This window comes from Trichosurus vulpecula, chromosome 6 (assembly GCF_011100635.1).
Source record: "Trichosurus vulpecula isolate mTriVul1 chromosome 6, mTriVul1.pri, whole genome shotgun sequence".
NCBI lineage: Eukaryota > Metazoa > Chordata > Mammalia > Diprotodontia > Phalangeridae > Trichosurus > Trichosurus vulpecula.
The window spans coordinates 255,507,686-255,527,434 of NC_050578.1; the positions used below are offsets into that span (position 1 = coordinate 255,507,686).

At 44.2% G+C, this 19,749-nt stretch overlaps 1 protein-coding gene across 2 annotated transcripts in view; it reads left to right on the forward strand.

The window, feature by feature from the left end:
- Positions 1-19,749, forward strand: part of EXT2 (exostosin glycosyltransferase 2) — a 189,372-nt gene that overhangs the window by 105,643 nt on the left and 63,980 nt on the right. For both annotated transcript variants that reach the window (XM_036764388.1, XM_036764387.1), the window contains exon 9: positions 10,322-10,511. In XM_036764388.1, the coding sequence (XP_036620283.1) occupies positions 10,322-10,511 (190 nt within the window). The remainder of the gene's footprint in view (positions 1-10,321; positions 10,512-19,749) is intronic.

The following is a 19,749-nucleotide window of genomic DNA, read 5'->3' on the forward strand; positions in this document are numbered from 1 at the left end:
TGCTCCCAAGAGAGCACCTTTGAAAACAACTTTAAGACTCTATAATTCTAGCTTTCCAAGTCAGCACATACTAAGCAGCTTGCTGTGTTATGGTGAGCTGGGGCCATTGAAGTTTAATGGTTAAGGAAACGTGGGTTGCATTACGGATTGTCCTGCTCCCAGACTCCCAGTGACCATTAGTCGTAAATATCATCTCACCATTTTGGAGAAGGGACATCCACCTCATTCTCTTCAATAATATTATGCTAATGCTTAACCCTTCCTTGGCCCAGTTCACTTCAAAGTTCTTGATCTGCGTTCATTGAGGTTGAGTGTGGCAGAACCTAGAGAAGAGATGGGAGGGTTAACTCCTTTGGTTTTGCCCTTTGACCATTCCAGGATGGGAAGCATGATGAAATACTTTCTCAAAGTCTTTGGTGGAAACACATCATGCATAATTGGAGCAAAATAGAATAAATCAAAGCTTTTTTTGAGTCTGGTAATTCATAATTGAAACCACATTGAGGTTGGAATTGATATTTTAAAATGACCGAGAAAATTCTCTTCTCTACCAAGGTAAAAGTAGGTAGAGCTCTGCCATCCCAGTAGCTGTTCAGCTTCTGGGCAGCAGGGAGTCGCTTCTGTCTGCTCCTCCATCCCTCTCTTCTATGACTTTTCTCTTAGTTTTTCTTGAATGTCCCTACTTACATCGAATGTGTTCTTACTCAAATATCTAGTGACTTGGTATTGCCTATTTTAAGACAAACTTACACATTGGGACATAAAAATTCCCTGTGTAGGTGTGAGTTATGAGGGTTAAGACTATGAATCACCCTGGATTTCAGCTTTGTTTCCTCAAAGCCTGTCTGGTGGTATTTGGTTTGGTTTATTTTTGGAATAAAAGGGACTTTTAAAAGTTTGTTAGATCTGTGCGCCTAGCCCTCACACTAAGCCATTCCTAAAAGATCCTAGATAAATGACAAAGCCACAGGTTTGAGTATCTTCAGTACAAGCTATTCTTTTATCATATTGACCAGCTTTCCTTTTTCATTCTATAGCCCCCCTTGGCTAGAATGTTTGATTAGGCCCACCCTAGAACTAATTCTACTATCTCCAACCTCTAGCATTTGCTAGCATGTAGATAGAATTATGATGAGAGTCCGGACAATTTCACTTGCCAGTGGTATAGGAGTGCCACAAACCAACCTGCTTCTTCTTAGAGAAGATTGCAGCTTTGGAAGGGTTCTGGTCTGGCTCGGTGTCCAGCAGGTTTCCCCTGAGCCCCTTGGCTTCGGCTCCCAGGATCGTCCCTAGCTGGACACCAGGACCTGGCACAGCTGGCAAGCTGAGACAGCTGTTCAGAAGCCAGCTTTGGGTTCTTACAACTGGCTGTTATGGATCAGGGTCATGTGATAGTAATCTATCAGTCTTGGCTTCTGAAATGAATACTTGCTGTAAGAGTAGGGAGTGATACGTAGGGAGATGGGGAGCACGTGGTGGGGTGGCACACCTGCTTTTTCCCTAGCTAAATGTCAGCATTTTGTCATTGTGATAGATATCTCTTCTCCATCTTTGAATGAGCAGGTTTAGCAGGCCTTTCTCTTCCACACTTCCTGATGCAAGATTGCAACAAATGACCTTCCTCTTGTTTGGATTTCTTCCATTGCTGGGAGCTGGCTTCCTGATTTCATGCCCTGCTTGCCATAATGGGGATTTAATCAGGCTGAGTTAATTGCCAGCATTGTTTGCCTTTTCTCTGGCAAGAGTCAGAGTCTTGAGTAAATTATGGAGGTTTAAATTTGCCCGATTTCCTGTAGAAAGTGGGGTCAGGAGGTCTCTGACTATAGACACTCTCTTCAATCAGTCAGCAGGGGGTTAGTTCTTAATGGCACTTCAGGGGTGACTAACTGCCCTTTTCCAAATGTCCCTGTCCAGTGAAATTCTTTTTGTTGCTTTGGGGGGTGGGGAGGTGAGGTTGAGTTGGTTGAATAGGCCAGCCCCTGTACAAGGAAGTGTAGACTTTTGCTCAGGCATCTGTATGGAAGGCTTACATGTACCAGTGTTAAGAGCTGCCTTTCTCCAGGTTGTCGCCATGTACTCCCAGGACAGAAAGGTTTATATTTGCAGAGTAAGTAGGAATTCCAGTTGTGGATCAGCAGCTCCTATAGCTGAACTTTAAGAGCGGATGAAAAGGTAGCCACATTAATGTTTCTGGTCTTACAGTAAAATTATACTAGTGAGAAAGCAGTAATACAAGGATCCATGATTTCATTGGTAGTAGGTATTTACTCCATAAATAGATTACAATCTCTCTACACCTTGGTTCTCATAAGTTGTTGTGGCTAGAAACGTTTGTCACCCATTGACCAGCCTTCTGATGAAGCATCTCTGAATTTAGCTAGGTTGATCCTCGGGCAGTTGACATCTAGAAATGTTCCAGAAGAGTAGAATGAACCCCATTTGGGCTAGCTGCCAAGTTTTTGTTGTTCACTCGTTACAGTTTGAATGACTCTTCGTGACCCCATGTGGGGTTTTCCTGGCAAAGATGCTGGAGTGGTTTGCCATTTCCTTCTCCAAGCTGCCAGATAGTGACCATCAACATTTTAGAAGGCAAGAGGAGCACATATTGAGCAACGAGCCTCAGTGGATAAGAGTGCCAGCCCTGGAATCAGAAGAACCTGAGTTCAAATGCAGCCTCAGATACTTACTAGCTCTGTGATCCTAGGCAAGTCACTTAGCCCTGTTTGCCTCAATTTCCTCATCTGTAAAATGATCTGGAGAAGGAAATAGTAAACCCCAGATGGGAGTCACAAAGATTCAGACAAGACTACTCAACTAAACAATAAGGAGCACATATTGTAGAACCATAGAGGAGAATGTAGCATGCCTACTTGTCAGAAAACTGGGCATGAGTAAATTAATAGATGAATACAATTCAACAGATATTTACCAGGTACGTACTGTGGGTGCTGTCAGGTGCTGGAGAGAGAAAGATGAAATGTGGACCTGTATTGAACAGGAGACAGACATATACATCCATGTTGGTGATAGGAGAGAGTGTGACAAGTGCAGAGGGGAGGTCCAGGCAAAGAGAATGAGAATGAAAAGTACAACAAGAAGTTTGAGGAGGGACAGATCATTTTAAACTGTGGAGTGGTCAAGGAAGACTTCATTCCAGAAAGAGAGGAGCTAAAGGCAAGATGAAGAAATTCATTATAGACATGAGAGATGGGGTAAGAAAAAACAGAGAGGAGAGAGGGCAGGATAAGAATGTGAGGGAAGGAAAATATTGTTAGGAGCAGGCCTAAGGAGGGAGGAGGGGGAGGTAGAAAGAGGCTCTAGCCACAGTCAATTCTGATGCTCCATCTTAGAGTGGGTACCATCTACTCCAGATCGCTTGCCTTCTTTCCCAATTAATTCGTTTCCTAACTCTTCTCTTGAACATGGGGGGAAGGTATGGGGCTAAGGAATTCATGCCTTGCTCGTCTGGGACCTCAGAACTTTTTCCTGGTTGCTCCTGACTCTCCTCAAATGTCTGGAATGTTTCCCCAGCCCCAGGAGATGAACAGAATCCCAGGATGGAAAAGGACTTCAGTTGGCATCTGGTCCAACCTAATCCATACATGAATGGGCTTCATCAGAGAACAAACACTGATTACATGCCTGCTCACTGCAGAGCCCTGTGCTTGCTACTAGGGGAATATGTAAAGTTAGAGGCCACATGGTTCAGTGGGAAGAACATAGGGGGCTTGGATTCAGATCCTGCGTATCTCACGTAATATCTGTTTGACCTTGGGTGACTCAGCCTCATTTCCATCCAGTGCTTAGCATTATTCTAGCACATAATAGGTGCTTAATAAATATTGATTGATTGCTATTAGTTTCCTAATCTCTAAAATGAGAAGACTAGATGAGACAGGCTGCAATGTCTCTTATAGCTCTCAGTTTGTCAGTCTGTGATTTCCTTTGCCACAGAGTACAACATGGAAGAGAGATAGGAACTTCATGGCTGGGTCAGGCAGTGTCAGTCGGTGTGGGACAGGGCATTAAGAGAAACCAACCATTCTGATTTCTTCTGTCCCCTACATAAAATCCTGGATTGAGACTGGTGGTAGAACTGATGTTCAGGTTAGATCCAGGTGTGTTGAGGTTGCCTAGGTTTAGGATTTAGAGCCATTTTATTGAGAAAACTAAGGTCCAGCTCATGGTGGTAAGTAGTAGTAGAGCCAGGGCTCAGACCCATTTTTCCATGTGAATGGGAGAGACCTGCTTGTGTTTTCAGGCAGCAGAGAATGAGCTAGTAGCTAGAGAGAAAGAGTACAGATAAGGGATGTTTGTGTTTTCAGTCTTTTGAAGGAGATGAGAAAATATGGAATCAAAAGTATAAGTAGAGGGATTAGAGAGAAGAAAGGTCACTTTTGCCAGACACTAAAGTAAAAGAAGAGAGAATCAAGGAAGATGCCATGGGATTTAGAGATCTAGAAAAGGAATGATTAGGGCTCTCAAGGCAAAGGATGAGACAAGACCATCTACTGAGAGGAAGGGACAAAGGTGCAGTGGGAGGCTTCAGGAAAGAAGAGGTGGCTTGAAACATCTACTCTTAGGAGTTAGAGAATCAATTAGGGAGGAGTAAAAGGATTGCCTTGTAGCAGTGAGGGCCCATGTGAATTTGCATTACAGAGTTGTAGTGTATCAGAATAGCAAGGTTACCTGACCTCTTCACAGCATGAGAATGGGAAGCAGGGAGGGAGCTGGCTAAAGTTTGTCAAGAAATGATAAGGGAGCAATGGATTCAAGAGAAGAAGACAATGTAACTTTGAATTGATGAATTGTATGGTCAAGATTGGGAAGATAGGAAAATGCAGCCTGAGCAGGATTCATACATTGGGACCTGCACACTGAGTTCACAATGAGGACAAAGCACCAAGTTTGGGAAGAATGATTCATAGTAAGGGATATTCTTTGTTGTGTGCCTTAACCCTCTGGGAGGGGAAAGGAGAGAGCAGGATACAGGAGACAATTTAGAAGATAAAAAAAAACACACACAAAAGGCACTAATAAAATTTTATTTTGAAAACAAAAATATATATAAAACTGAACTCATTCTCTTTTCCCTGAAACCTTTCCATTCATCCAAATGTCCCTGTTTCTATTAAAATCGCCATTTTCCTTCCAGTGGCTTAGCTTCATCATTTTGGTGTTCTCGTTGACTCTTCGTACTCCCCTATACTGTGTGCACCCAAACAATGGCCAGTTTTGTCTTTTCTACCTTCACAACTTCTCTCACGTTTGGCACCTTGTCCCGCCTCAGCCACCTTAGTCCAGGCCTTACCTCTGGCCTGGCTCAGTGGAGCAGCCTCTTCATTGGTCTTCCTGTATCTCCTCACTCCAGGCCGTCCTCCATGCTACTGCCACAGTCATTTTCCTTAAACTTAGATCTGACCGTGGGACTACCCTACTTAACCCTCTCCAGTGGTTTCCTAGGGCCTTTAGGTTACAATGTAAACTCTTCTGTTTAGCTTCTAAAGCCTGATCCACACTGGTCCCAGCCTGCCTGCCCAGCCCAGCCACACTGGCCGTCTCCCTGTCTCCTTTACAGTCCTCCATATCCCATCTCTGCCTTTGTACTGGCCATTTCCCATGCCTAGCTCTGCCTCATAGAGTCCCTCCCATGTAGCTTTTAACTTTATATTTAAGTATATATATTTTAATATGTTCTTGTTGTCTTCCCCATTAGAAGATAAACTAGAACAGAAGTTGAGATTATGGATAGCTAGATAGAGATGAGAAGGAAAGTGGCGGGGGGTGGGGGGAAAGAGAGAGACAGAGAGAGATGGAGAGAGAAGGAGAGAGATGAAGAAAGATGCAGACGGAGATGGGAAGAGAGAGAGAGAGAGAGAGAGAGAGAGAGAGAGAGAGAGAGAGAGAGAAGGAGAGAGAAGAGAGAGGGAAAGAGAGAAAGAGAGGAGAAGAAGAGATGGAGAGAGAGAGAGAAAGAGTAAAGATTATTTTATTCCCCATATTTGTATTTCTAGTACCTAGCACAGTTGATGACTCATAGTATTGCTTAATAAATATTTGTTGATTGAAGATTATTTGGAGATAGAGGAATTTCAGAATTTTCTGTCATGGAAGTAGAATGTAGGTGATGGTGAGGTCAAGGGTGTGATGATCTCTGTATATGCCTGAGGTGGAGCCATGGAGATTGAGGAACTGGGGGGCTGCAGTATTCCATGCAGTGTGAACATGTATTTTCTGTCCCACTGGTAGAAGAATAGGGGCTGGGATGGAAAGGAAGCCTAAACAGAAAGAAGGGAGAACGGCCTGCACCCAGGACTCATTCAACATATCATAGATAGCATTTATGTCATGCCCTGAGGTAGTAGCTCTCAGATTTTTGGGGCTCAGGACTCCTTTTACTATCCTAAAAATTATTGAAGACTTCCTAAGGAACTTTTGTTTATGTAGGTCATTTGTATCAATATTTACCATATTAGAAATTAAAGTATTTTAATACTTTTATGAAAATAGTTTTGACCTCACAATCCCCCAGAAGGATCTTGAGGACTCCTAGGGATCCCTGGGCCACACTTTGAGGATGACTGCTTTAAGGATTGCAGAGTGCTTCCTCTATATGATCTCATTTGGTCCTTTCCATCAGTCCTGGGAGGGAGGTGCTGTTGTCCCCAATTTACAAGTAAGGAGACTGCAGCACAGAGAAGGCAAATGAGTTGCTCAGGATCACATAGCTATCAAGTGTCTGAGGTGGGATTTGAACTCAGGTCTTCCTGACTCCAGGTCCAGCACTGGAACTACTGTACCATTTAGAAATTTAATCATTCATTTCTAGGCCTTGGATATATCTTATTTTACCTGGAATCACTTTTTAAACTACACTCTGAAAATGCCCAAAGAAGTCTCACCAGATTAAATCATATGGTTGGCTTTAACTTCACCAAGATCTGAAGACTAGGAAGGGAGAGCCAACAGAAAGGGCAGGGAAGGAATGGCAGCAGTCTATCTGGAGGGAGCCTGGGCTTGCTGACTGCTCGCTGGGGCGGTATGAAAAATTTCCTATATGAGGATAGGCTACATTACTGGCTACTGACATCCTCCCAACTGAGATTTTGTGATCTGCAGCCCCAAAGAGATAGTCATCCAACTTCTGCTAACAGACCTCTTCTGGGGGCAGCTGTATTCCCTACCCTTCTTTTTGTCTTTTCTTTCTTCTTCCCCACCAGTTGGGAAGGGGATTTCCTTTAAGATTCAGGTTGGACTAGATGGCCTCTGAGGCCCTATCCAACTTTGAAATTCCGAGACCTAGGCAAACCAATTACCACAAGGTGAGGTCAAGAGGAGGGAGCTTGGATCTGGAGTCAGAGAACCTTGTTTCAAATCTCTGCTCTGCTTACTTCTTGTGTGATGTAGGTGAGTAACTTCTTTCCCCTTTCTTACCTACAAACTGAAAAGGTTGCATTTGATTGCTAAGGCTCCTTTCAACTCAAGATTTTATGATTTAGCTTTTCATCCAAGTCATTTAGATTAATTCAATCAGTTGGTTAATGAACATCTATTAAGGTCCTACTTATGCCAGAAGCTGTGCTAAGACAGAGTGAGGATGACTAAAGGGGGATCTGTTGGAAGAGACAGGATGGAATGGGATCACGTGTGTAGGTCGCAGAGTTAGCTTTGCTGAGCTCACTTCTTTGTGTGAGACGGGGGGAAGGAGGATATTGTGGCAGAGGCATCCAAATGATAGGAGGTGAGGAAGAGGAGAGAAGAGGTGACTTTGACTCTGTCGTTCCTAGAAAAGGGTGCCTCGTGCCTTAGACTCAGCTCAGCAGTGCTCTTGGCTTGTCTAATTCTGCTTCTCATTCTTAGGTTTTGATGTGAGTTTGTCTGGTTCATGGTGGAACAGTGGCAGAATTTCCATCCTTTTCGCAATCAGTCAAGTATCTGATGCCACTGAAAAGTTGTGTCCATGTCCCCAGTGTGCCACTTAGACTGCCTGCCTGTCCTCATGTCCTCTGACCTCATGCTAGGCGATGTTGGGGTGTGGAAGAGCTGAATATCTACAGAGACTGCTGTCTCTTACTCACCCAGAGGATTCCCCATTTGTCCTCCTTCCCTTCATTTCCCCAAGCAAGAATCGGCACACAGGCTGAGATCCAAGCTATGCATTGTGTGCTTCACCAGCCAATCTGGCTGTACACCACGAGGGGTGCTCCAGTTTGAATTCCCATGGAACTATTCCCTGAAATCGATATCTTTCAGGGAACTTTCCTCCTTTTGAAAGATCAGTGGCATTTGAGTCTGTTGTTTTCCTACCCCTACCCCCCCATCCAAAGAACAAACTGGGTTTTGTTAGAGTTTTGATATATTCTCCTTCTGTGTAAATAGCAGTATTTACATTTTTTATTTGTGTACCCGTTTTGTTTTAGGATTAAATATTTGGTGCATTTCATTCCATTTCCTTTCTGAAATCACTGCATTTGGAGATGGGCTTTGCTCAGTGACTAGATTTAACCACAAAGGGTAAAGGGCTTTTAGTGGCCTCTCTTGGAGAAAAACTGAGAGGAATAAACTGTAAATCAAACGTCAGTTTCTTCATTCAGTTAAATTCAGTTCAACAAGCCTCTGCTTTGTTTAAGGTCCGGTGCCTTAAAGTCCCCAATATCAAGAAGCTTCCATTCTACTGGGAGTGCAAACACATACTCAGCTAAATACAGAGTACTGAGGGGAGAGAGAGCACGCATTAATGAGGGGAGTGGAGGTGGGAGAGAAGCAGGGAAGCTTTTCCAGAACAAGAGATGGTACCTGAGCTGAACTCTGAGAGATCTGAAGGATTCTGAAAGGCAGGGTCGAGAAGAACATGCCTTCTCGGAGCATGGGGCGGACCGTGCAGAGAGGTGGAATGGGCTCTGCCATGTTAAGTTCAGGGAACAGCTAGTGTTCCATGTTGGTTATACCACCAAGGATGCGAAGGGGGATAACTTGAAATAAGGCCAGGAAGGTAAGGCAGAACCAGATTTGAGAGGTCTCTAAACAACAATCTGAGGGGTTCAGAGTTCGTCTTAAAAGCAGTAGGCAGCCACTGAATATTTTCAGGGAGAAGGACACAGTCAGAAGTGCCCTTTACCAGATTCTTGAGTCCCTTCTCCTTTAGAATGCTGCTAACGCCCTCCCTCACACAGCCCCTTCTCTCAGTCTCTGTGATCTTTCTGTTCCTTTCTCCTTCAACAGTTTCCAACTTGGGGGTTTCTATGACCCCTGGTGGTTAATTATGATGAATCTTGTGTCATTTCTGCCCTTAAGCCTCCATATAAAATTGTGGAATATGAAGAATGAGAAGACTTTGGGGATGGAAACTCCAGAGAATTTTAAGACATGTAGTTAGATGCTAATAAAAAAAATAGTTGGAATCACCCACCTTCTTAAGGGCGTATATAGCTGAAGAGGAGAGAATGAGAGTCCTGGGGAGGAAGTCAGCCTTTGGAGGATGACCTTTCCCAGTGTCTCTTTCTGTTGTGAAATTCAGATCTGGTGCAGTGTGGGCTTTGTTGGCCCCACTCTTCTCATTACGTTGCAGTTCCAGTCATCCCATCCTGTCTCCATGAATTCTCATTTCATGTGTAATTCATGGGGTTTATGCATTTCTTGTCCTAAACTGTTCCATCTGGGAAGCAGCTGCTGTCATGTACAATGGCAATGGCTGCCCACCAGTGGTCTGGGTGTGGTTGTAGGATACCTTGGGGTTCTGACTACGTGACATATACCAGGAAACTGTCATACAGTTATGGAGAGTCTCTCAGATCTCTTCAGGGATGGGAATACCAGGGCAGAGTTGCCCATACACCATATCGGGGAGATCACGGCACAAGCAATTGTTTGTGTGCCTTAGCCCCATGGGCATCTTGGCACCATTCGTCTTCCATCACCCAGTCTCCTAGGCTGTGCCAAACAACAATAATAGAACCTCCAGTTTTTGTACTGATTTATTGCTTGCAAACTGCTTTCTTCAGAATCTCTCTGTGAAGTAGGTAATATAAGGATCATTTCACAGAAGGTTCTGAAGCTTAGAGAACTGAGTCATGTGCCTTGTGTACATGGCAGAGTCAGGATTGAAGCCCCCTGGAGCCTTGAGCCCACCATGATTAATTCCCTTGTCCTTCTAGTGTGCTTCCAGCAAGGTTACATTGAGTTAGAGGGAAGGAGAGACAGTCAGTAGGATCTCTGAACCTCTGTCTTGGTGGTAGTTAGCAGATTTATGAAGATGCTGGGGCATTTGAAGGGAAAGGGGCAGTCCCATTGTTTTGATCTTTGTTTATTTGGCATCTTACAGAAATGGAGCAGTGTGAGCAATCCTTTGTTCCTTCCACTGATCCCGCCACAGTCCCAGGGTTTCACTGCCATTGTCCTCACCTATGATCGTGTGGAGAGCCTCTTCAGAGTCATCACGGAGGTATCTAAGGTGCCCAGCCTCTCAAAGCTGTTAGTTGTCTGGAACAATCAGAATAAAAACCCTCCAGAAGGTAAGAAAAGGAGGAAAATTGATGGTGATGGGGCCTAGTTTGGGTTTCTGCTTGGGTTGGTTCCTGTCTCTATGATGCACGCTAGAGATGTCTCTATTTTAGAGATGAGGAATCTGCGGCTCTGAGGCACAGTGCCTCAGCCAAGGTCCCATGCCGAGTGTACCTGCAGAGGCGGGCGTGGAGATGACATCCTCCACCTTCCTGGCATTTGGGAAATCAATTGGTGCTGGGCCACTGTTTTACAAATGAGGAAGCCAAGATCCAGAGAGTGAGAAGTTCACACAGGGTAATAATAGGCGAAACTGGAATGTAAATTGAGAGCACCCGTGTGTCTGATTAAGCCCAAAGTTGCTTCCCCAGTACTGTGATAGCGGTGAAAAAAAGCAGAATGATGCCTGCCCAAAAGAGACCCTGAGTCCACTGCTCACAGACTGCCCATTTAGGTTCTAGAGTGGCCCACTTTAGTCAGAGCCGTGCATGGTGTATGCTGTGGCCTAGCTTTGGGAATACTAGGAATCACAGGGGATCAAAGCCTCACAAACTGAGGAAAACAGACCCCAGCTTCCCTCAGCAATCCCAGATGATTTGTTTACACAAAAACTCAACTTAAAAGGCATTAGTTTTCTCCTTCCTTATCTCTGCTCTGATACTGTGCTGGCTTTCCAAAAGAACATGCCCTTGCCTCTTACTGGGAAGGTCAGCAGTGCATGCCCCTCATAGCCTTTGGCTTAGCACCCCAAAGTGAGCACTGGCCAGAGCCTCCCATTGGCCGCCCTTAAGCACTTTGTCACTCCTGCCCACCGGGCCTGCCCCTATTTGTTTATTTTTAATGCACTGGCCACTCCTATAATCTCCTCACTGGCAGCCAGGGATGAGGACTTTCTGATTAATTGGATTTGTTTTTAATTCAGACTCATAGAGTACTTTCCACCTGCATTGAGTTTCTCATTCAGTCTGTCTATCCCAGATCCTAATCCCAGGGACTTCAAAGCCCTTGCCATTTATAGCCTATTAAAGCCAGGAAGTTTCTGATGGATTAGAGCAAGGAATGAGTTTGAAGTTGGTGTAATGTGCCTCCCTGTCACTGATAAGGCCTGGTTTATGGCCTGGCTGTAGTATCTGCACTTTATAGCTATTCTCTTCTAATTGGGCTTCGTAAAGCTGGGATCTCAACTCCTGGCCACTGCCTAGAGGACATTCCTGGTCTAGACTGGTTGCTGATTGATGTGAGACTGGCTCTAGTTTGCTTGATGAAATTCTTTCATTTATCATAATACTTGTGCCCCTTGATGGACCAGTGACATTACGGACAGGAGTACTTTATCCATTGGGGCAGTTGCAGGACTTCCAGGCCATTCATATTGGTTTTGACTTGTGCCTCTCATTTAATATCCTCTTGGCATTAATACTCAGGTTCTCTACCAGTAATCTGTTATTTCTGCTACATTCACAGAATCCCAGAAGGTGTGGAATAGAAGGGACCTCTGTGGCTCTTTAGTCCAACCCATAACAATGTACCCCAGAAGAAGTTAGCCAGTTTCTCCTTGAAACCTCTGAAGAGGACACATTCACTCCCCACTTCTTCTGCTTGTCACGATGTTCTTCTTTGCTTCATGGCTAAATTTAGCTTTTGGCAACTGGCACCCATTAAAAAAGCCCAAGTCCAAGGACCCCAGTTTAAGAACTCCTGTTCTAGAGTAGGAGAAAGATGATGATGCCTCATCCACAGACAATCTAATTCCCCTTCATATGCCAGCCCTCCACACCTCTTAAAGGCAGCTATCATCATGTCCCCTTAGATGTTTTCTTCTCCAGAAGAACTTCACCTGTTCTTCATATGACAAGGACCGTTCTGGTGGCCATCCTCTGGATACTCTCCAGTTAGGGGAGAATCATTGTCCTACCTAATGGCGTCACCCAGAACTGCGTACAGTATACTCCAGACAGGGACTGAGCCCGGAACAGAAAACAGCAGCACTGGCATTTCTTTCCCAGCAGTTGTATCTCTCTTCCTGCCTTCCAAAATCCAATTACTCTTTATGGCTAATACATCCCGCTACTGACTCAGATTGAGCTTGTAACTGACTAAACCCCCCAGCTTTTTTTCATATAAACTGCTATCTAATCTTATACTTGTGAAGGTTATTTTTTTGCCCTGAAGTGTAGGACTTGACAATTTTCCCCATGAAGTTCTATTCTCCTAGATTCTGCTTAGTGTTCTAACCAGTCAAGACCATTTTGGATACCGACTGTCATCTAGCATGCTAGCTGTCCCACTTTACTTTGTGTCATTTGTAGAGTTGCCAAGAATGCTCAGTATTCCTATCCAAGTCATTGATAGATGCAATAAATAGTGGAGGCCCAGCACAGATTGCCAAGGCAGTCATCTCCTGGAGAATTCCTGTGAAGTGAGCATTTGATCATTAATAACTGCTCTCTGAGTCCTACCACTCAGTTCTGAATTTATCTAGTGGTGCCATTTTCTAGCCCACATCTTCCATGTTTCCAGTCAATCTAATAATCCTTCATTGAGCACTTTCTGAGTGCCAGGTATTGTGCTATGTGCTGGAAGTTCAAAGATAGAAAAACATCCTCTGCTCTGTAGGTGCTTCCATTCTATTTGGGGAATATAACATGTACCCAAAATAAGTGGCATGTAAAGGGGCAGCCGGATGGTTCAGTGCATAGAGAACTGGGCTTAGAATCTGGCAGACTCATCTTCATGAGTTCAGATCTGGCCTCAGACACTTACCAGCTGTGTGACCCTGGGCAAGTCACTTCACCTTGTTTGCCTCAGTTTCTCATCTGGAAAATGAGCTGGAGTAGGAAATGACAAACCACTCTAGGATCTTTGCCAAGAAAATCACAGATAGGGTCACGAAGCGTTAGACATGACTGAACAATAAACAGCAACAAAAAGTAAATTGAGCAGGTCAATGTAGTAAATATTGAGGTGATCAGAGAAGGATTCATGGAGAAGAGAGAATCTGAGCTGAACCTCAAAGGGGAAAGAAAAGTGTCGTGAGAGGAAGAGGAAAGGAGGAAGTACATTCTGGCCACGAGTAATGGCTTATGTTAATGCCTACAAGTAGGAGATTTAATGTCAATATTGCGGAATTAGCTGGAACTTATGAAGACATTTTAACTTTGGAATGAGACATCTAGGAGAAGAATGTTAATGATGTGGGACTGTAATTTCATAGAGGAATTAAGGATAGACTTGGATAGATTTTGCATAGCAATAATTAAGCAGATGGAAACAAATGAGACCCTGAAAGGAAAGAGTATTGAATGGGAAACTAAGTGAATTCAAGGCAGCTCCTGGCAGGAGTACAGTGGTTAGAGGACAGGAGGACAGTTAGGATGAAGTAAGACTGAGAAGGAAGAGTCAGATGGGTGGGAAGATAACCAGGCAAGAGCTGTAATGTCATAGCAGTCAAGGAAAGAGAAGGGGTATGAGGACCAGAGTAATTAGCGGGGTCAAAGCCACAAAAAGAGTTCATGGAAGATGAGAACAGAGATCTTGGATCTGGAAGTTCAGAGATCATTGTTGACCTTGGGAAAAACAGTTTCATTTGAGATCAGATTACATGAATGTCTGATCAACCTAACCGATACTTTGTTAGGACTCCCCCCAGCGTTCTTCAGCAGCATAGGAATAGGAGCAGAAAAGGCAGGTAGTGGGGTGATCCAGGATGAAGGATTGCTCTAGAATAGCCACCAAAAGAACAAGGGTACAAGGAATTCTGGAGGGATGCATATACTTAAATTGATTAACAAAGGGAGTAAACGTGGAGCCAGAATAAGGATGATGGATTGGGATGAGAGGAAGGGTAGAAAGACTAGAGGTCACTGTTAGGACATAGAATGAGTTTGGGAGGATTGAGGTAGAAAGTTAGGAATGTACAATCAGAGGAGAATTTCAGAGTTCAAGATTATGGAGGTGGGATGGAGGTGATAGTGGGAACTAAAGTCTGACTGTACTGTTAGTACCTGAACATTGACGTGGAGGAAATTGATGAAGTTGGAGGCCAGCTCTCTGATTATCAATTTGCATATCAAAGTTTCAAAGGATGATAGCAGAGAAGACTACTATGAGCCACGTACTTCTTGACAAAGGAAAGAGAGTGACCTGGAGGCTGGTGGATCATGGCAATGAAGGTCTGGACCGGGTGATATGGATGGATAAAGAGAACCTCAGAGAAGAAGAGAGCACAGAGGGAGGGTAGCAGAAGAAGGCCAGGGAGGATGCAAGTCCACTTCATGCCCTGGTTTTTCAGGGAGAATTAAGAAGCATTACTGGTCAGGGATGTAGCATTTTCTGGGGAGAATAAGGCTTCCATGAGCACAATAAGATCAGAACATTGTGAAATGAAGAGAAAAAGGATGAAAGGAAGTTTAACAGTAGAGTGAGGGTACCGGGGGATGCAATGGAATGGGAAGGCAGAGGAGAGAAAGAGCTGTTGGCAGCGGAGAGACAGAGGGGTGAAGGCATGGTGAGAACAGAAGAGAAATGAGATTCTCACTTCAGAAGATGTTACCTGTGAATTAGAGTGATTTGGGGAGCAGGAAATAAGACTGGGAAAATACCAGTTAGTTTGTGATTCCATTCTCTAAGGATCTATGAAGATGGAGGGCAAAACTGAAGTAACGTTCACTCTCCAAGCACCATTTATCCTTTTGCTGGGAGGCATGGCTTTTTGGTGTAAGGGGTGGTATCTGAGGCCCTGACCAGGGTACCATTCTGCTTTTGTCTTAAGTCCTTGTCTTTCTTGTGTCAAACACAGTATTGGAGGCCCTTCTTCAAACACCCCTAGGCCTTCGACTGGCCCACCACCTTTTGTTGTCCTTTGTAATTTTGATGATGTCTGTCTTGCATTTGGTCATCATTAGCAATATGCTGATATGTTGTTAGTCTGTTCATATCCAACATGTCTTTTGAATTACCCAGAACTTTGATTCTTCAAGGATCCTTATGTTCCTTGATTCATTACAACACCCAGATCATGTTGATGTTAAAAAGATGAGTTTTTATGTCCAAGATCTATTTGGGAACCCTCAAAGCTCTATTATTTCTGGTTCTCTAAGTGCGATAACAATGTTCACTCTCGTTTCCATAGCATTTTGTGGAAAGAAGGGTGCTAGGGGAGGTGGTTTGGGAGATGCCACCAATATAACTTTCCAAGGCTTCACATAGGAATAGCAAAATAACTGAACATTATGCAGACATTTTAGATTTACTCTGAGGAGCAGGGAGTTCAACATATGTGCCCTCTGTCCACACTGATCATAGCATAGCCCCTCTACAACTTAGGATATGGTCTTTAAGAATTGCTCTGGCTGAAAAGTTCATCACTCTGCAGGTTACCTGGTGATGAGCATCAGCAAACTTAAGTAAGCTGGTCTGTGGACAATGCTCTCCCAGAGTCCGTGCTCTTCTAGCATAGCATTCAGAAGCACAGGCCTGCTGTCATGTCCTAGTGACGTGTCAGGAGGTTGTCAAAGGAGGGAGGATTCTTTTTTTGTTTTTGTGACTTTGAAAACCTTAAAAACCTGCACAAACAGAAGACATTTCACTCTTACTACAGCCTCGTGGGATATGCAATAAAATTTACAAAGCTTTTCCCTCCCACAATCCCAGAATCCCCAGGTAGTGCAGATATTAATGTCCTCGTTTGACAGAGGAAGAAGCTGAATCTCCAAAACGTGAAATGACTTGACCATTGTGGAACAGAGAGTGTTAGCTACCTTGATGCAGTGAGCCTTGAGTTCCCTTTAAATGCCATCTGCTTTCTTTGTGAATCTGGGAAGCAATAGTTTGAATCAGTGAAATGACTGCTTTTTTCAAATGAAAGGGCTATCTCATGCTATTTGCTTGATTCTGAAGCACCGTGGATCTTTTTCCCTCTCTAAAAACTGCCTTTTATATCAGACTTTTCTAGAACTGTGCTAGAAGGTTTGTAATAATAGGAGAAAAGGAAAAGAAAAGGAGCAGGGGAGAATGTGAAGAATCAAGTCAAACCATTAAGTGCTAAGGATCTGCTCGGCACTGTGCTAAGTGCTAACGATACAAGCAAAGGGAAAAATAGAGTTCCTGCCCCCCGGGAGCTTACACTCTAGTGGGAGAAACAACTAGAAACAACCAGGCCGCTAAAGATCTCTACAGAGTAGGTGGAAGGCACTTGGGGCAGGGAAAGCCTCTGTAGCTGGGGGAGCAGAAAAGGCCTCTTGGAGCAGGTGAGATTTGAGCTGAGAGAAAGAAGCCAGGAAATCTAAGGGGCTGAAGTGAGGGTGCAGAGGATTCCAAGCAGAGGGGATGGGACACGTAATGTTTAAGGAAGTGCCTGTAGAGGGTGTGTGTGTGTGTGTATGTGTGTGTATGTGTAGGAGAGGAAAGTATAGGAAGGTTAGATGGGCCAGACTGTGAAGTTTTAGATGCTAAGCACCCCATAGAACAGGCAGGCACTGGAGCTCAGTGAGCAGGGTTTGTCATGGTCAAGCCTGCACTTTGGAAAAACCATGTTGGCATTGGGCAGAGAATGAATTGAAGTGTGGGGGGGGGGGGGCAGGGGAGGTTTGAGGCAGGGAGACTACTTGGGCTATTGCAGTGGCCCAAGGAAGAGGTGATGAGGGCCTTTACAAAGGTGGCCGCTGTGTGAGGGAGAGGAGACAGATACTGGACATGTGAAGGTGGAAATGGCAAGACTTATCAGTGGGCTAGATAGGTGGGGGAGCAAGAGGATGCAAAGGCGACCCCTAGATTTGAGTCAGTGTTAACAGGGAGGGTGCCAGGAAGAGGACCTTTGGAAAGAGGGGAGGGTGTAGGAGGAAAAATTCTGAGTTCTGTTTCAGATAAGTTGAGTTTGAAATGTCTTTGAAAGATTGAGTTTCACATGCCTGAAAGGCAGTTAGTTGTTGATGTGGGTTGGGAGCACAGGAGAGAGACTAGGGAAAGATATAGAGATCTGGGAGTCATCTGAAAAGAGGTGATAATTGAACCCATGGGAGCTGAGTGAGATAGTTTAGAGGGAGAAGAGAAGAGGGCCCTAGCAAGCCCTGGGGTAAAGCTGCTGTTTGTGGGGATGCCATGGATGGAGAGGAAGGGAAGGCAGCACGTTGTACTGAAGAGAGCACTGGTTTTGGAGTCAGGCAGCCAAACTTCTAACCTCGCCCTGCTACCTATGACCAATCCTGTGTAACCTTTGGCCAGTGATCTCACTTCTCTGAACCTCATTTTCTTTATGTCCAAAAGGATCCTAGGGACAATTCATTGTCTTATGCTAAATTACCTCTCCCTTTGCTCCAAATATTCCCCCAGCTCTCACAGTTCTTCCTTTGACCACACCTTGTTACCTGAGGTGATTTGATGGTGTCACATAACCCTGAGTACTGCTGACTGCAGTGCTGGGTTCAGAAAACCAATGCCTTTGAGCCAGAAATCCTGGGTCTTTGAGAGTTCTGACTGTTTTTTGAATCTTACAGGGTGAGGGAACATTATGAAGAGACTTTATCTGATAAGGGCCAAATTTTGACACTTTAAAAAATGGACCCACTTTTTTTTTGTATGGTGGTTTTAATTGAGGTGTTGGCCCTGGAGATATGGTTGTTTTGAAAGAATATGAACCACGTTTAATCTTCAGTAGAGTGTTTGTTCAGTTGGTAAGTGTAGCTGTCAGCTCTGACTAGTCCCCATGCCTGCAAATACATGTGACTTTTAATGTAAAGCATTAGTAATTTTTTAAAGCATTCAGGGCTTTGAAATATTAGAGGCAAAAGTGATGTTTTTCACTTTCTCTGCATTTACTAAAATAAATATTGCGGTTAGCATGTCTGCTGCTTAGAGTATTGGTGTAGGCAGCAATGTTTTTCTCTGTGTCTCTGACTCTGTCTCTTTATTCCCTACCCTTTCCCCTCCTCCTTGCTCTAACTCAACTAAACACAAATTAAAATTGCTAGTTTAAAGTTTAAGTGAATACTTAGGATTAGCAATAGAAATTTCTGGCTTGCTTTCATCACATTGGTTTTCAATTCTGTCAGAAGAAAAAGATGATCACTGATTTTTCCTCTGCCCCTTCTTGCTTTTCAAGCTTAATGGAGAAAGAGATTGTTTGACTAGAGCCCTTACCTCAGTAAGGTTAATAATCTCTTGTACATTTTGGACAAGTTTGCATTAGGTCTTCTGTTTTAATTGATTTTAATTCTGTGGTTGAGATAGCCTTGCAACATCTATCCCTCCTCAGCAGTGACCGTATCCAGCTGTGGTTGTTTGAATACTTTGACAGGCAAGGTGGGTTTGGCTTTGGAAAGGCAGGATGGGAAATCCAGAGGAGGTGGCAAGGGATCATAGGACTTAGATCTGGGAGGGAAGAACTGGAGAAATCATTTAGGCTAACCACCACATTTTACCAATGAGAAACCTGAGAGGAAATGGCTTGCCTGAGCCAGAGACAGGACCTGAACCCAGGTCTTCCGACTCCACAGTCAGGGTTCTTTCCCATTCTCAAATTGCCATTGGCTTGGGTGAGAAAATGGAGCCATCTCCTGATACTGGCCCTTGTGTTCTACAGTCCTGTCTCAAGATCCCAGCTGCCAAGGGTAACTTAGCATCTCCTAAAGTGGTTCGACATTTGGCAAGGAAGTGAATGTTGATTCTTGGGACCTGTGGTTGTGCTTGTGGTGGTGGTGGGCCAGATGGGCTCAGGGTCACATCAGTCATCTCATACTTTTTAGCACCTTTGCCAAGTTGGAAAAACATTTCCTTTGCTCACACATCTTTTTTGGCATCCTGCATGGGGACAAGAGCTAGTCAATACCTTTAGTCTTTTTTAGATTGACACAAAAAGTCCTTTTTTCTCTTCAGGTTGGGCTAAAAGCTGAGCCTGTGAGAGAGAATGAGGTTACTGATTCATCCTGCGCAACTGTTTGTTTTTCATAAAGTTTGCCAAGTGTTTAAGAAATATTTTTCCTGGATACTCTATGAATGGAAGATGACATTTCTATTTTGTCCCCTTCACCCCCACCTTACCCTACCCCACCCCACCCCCAAACAGGATGAGGCACAAGATATGAGGGGCCAGTCTTGTTCCATTCAAGCTACAGAGGGGAAAGAGAAAGAAAAACCTAGTTTAACCTAGGCTGGCCAACCAGATTGGAGACCCTTTCTCTGGAGCAATTCCTAAGCTTCTCTGCCTACACTTTTTCTTTTGCCAGTGAGGCAATGAACTCCTTGGGGGCATTG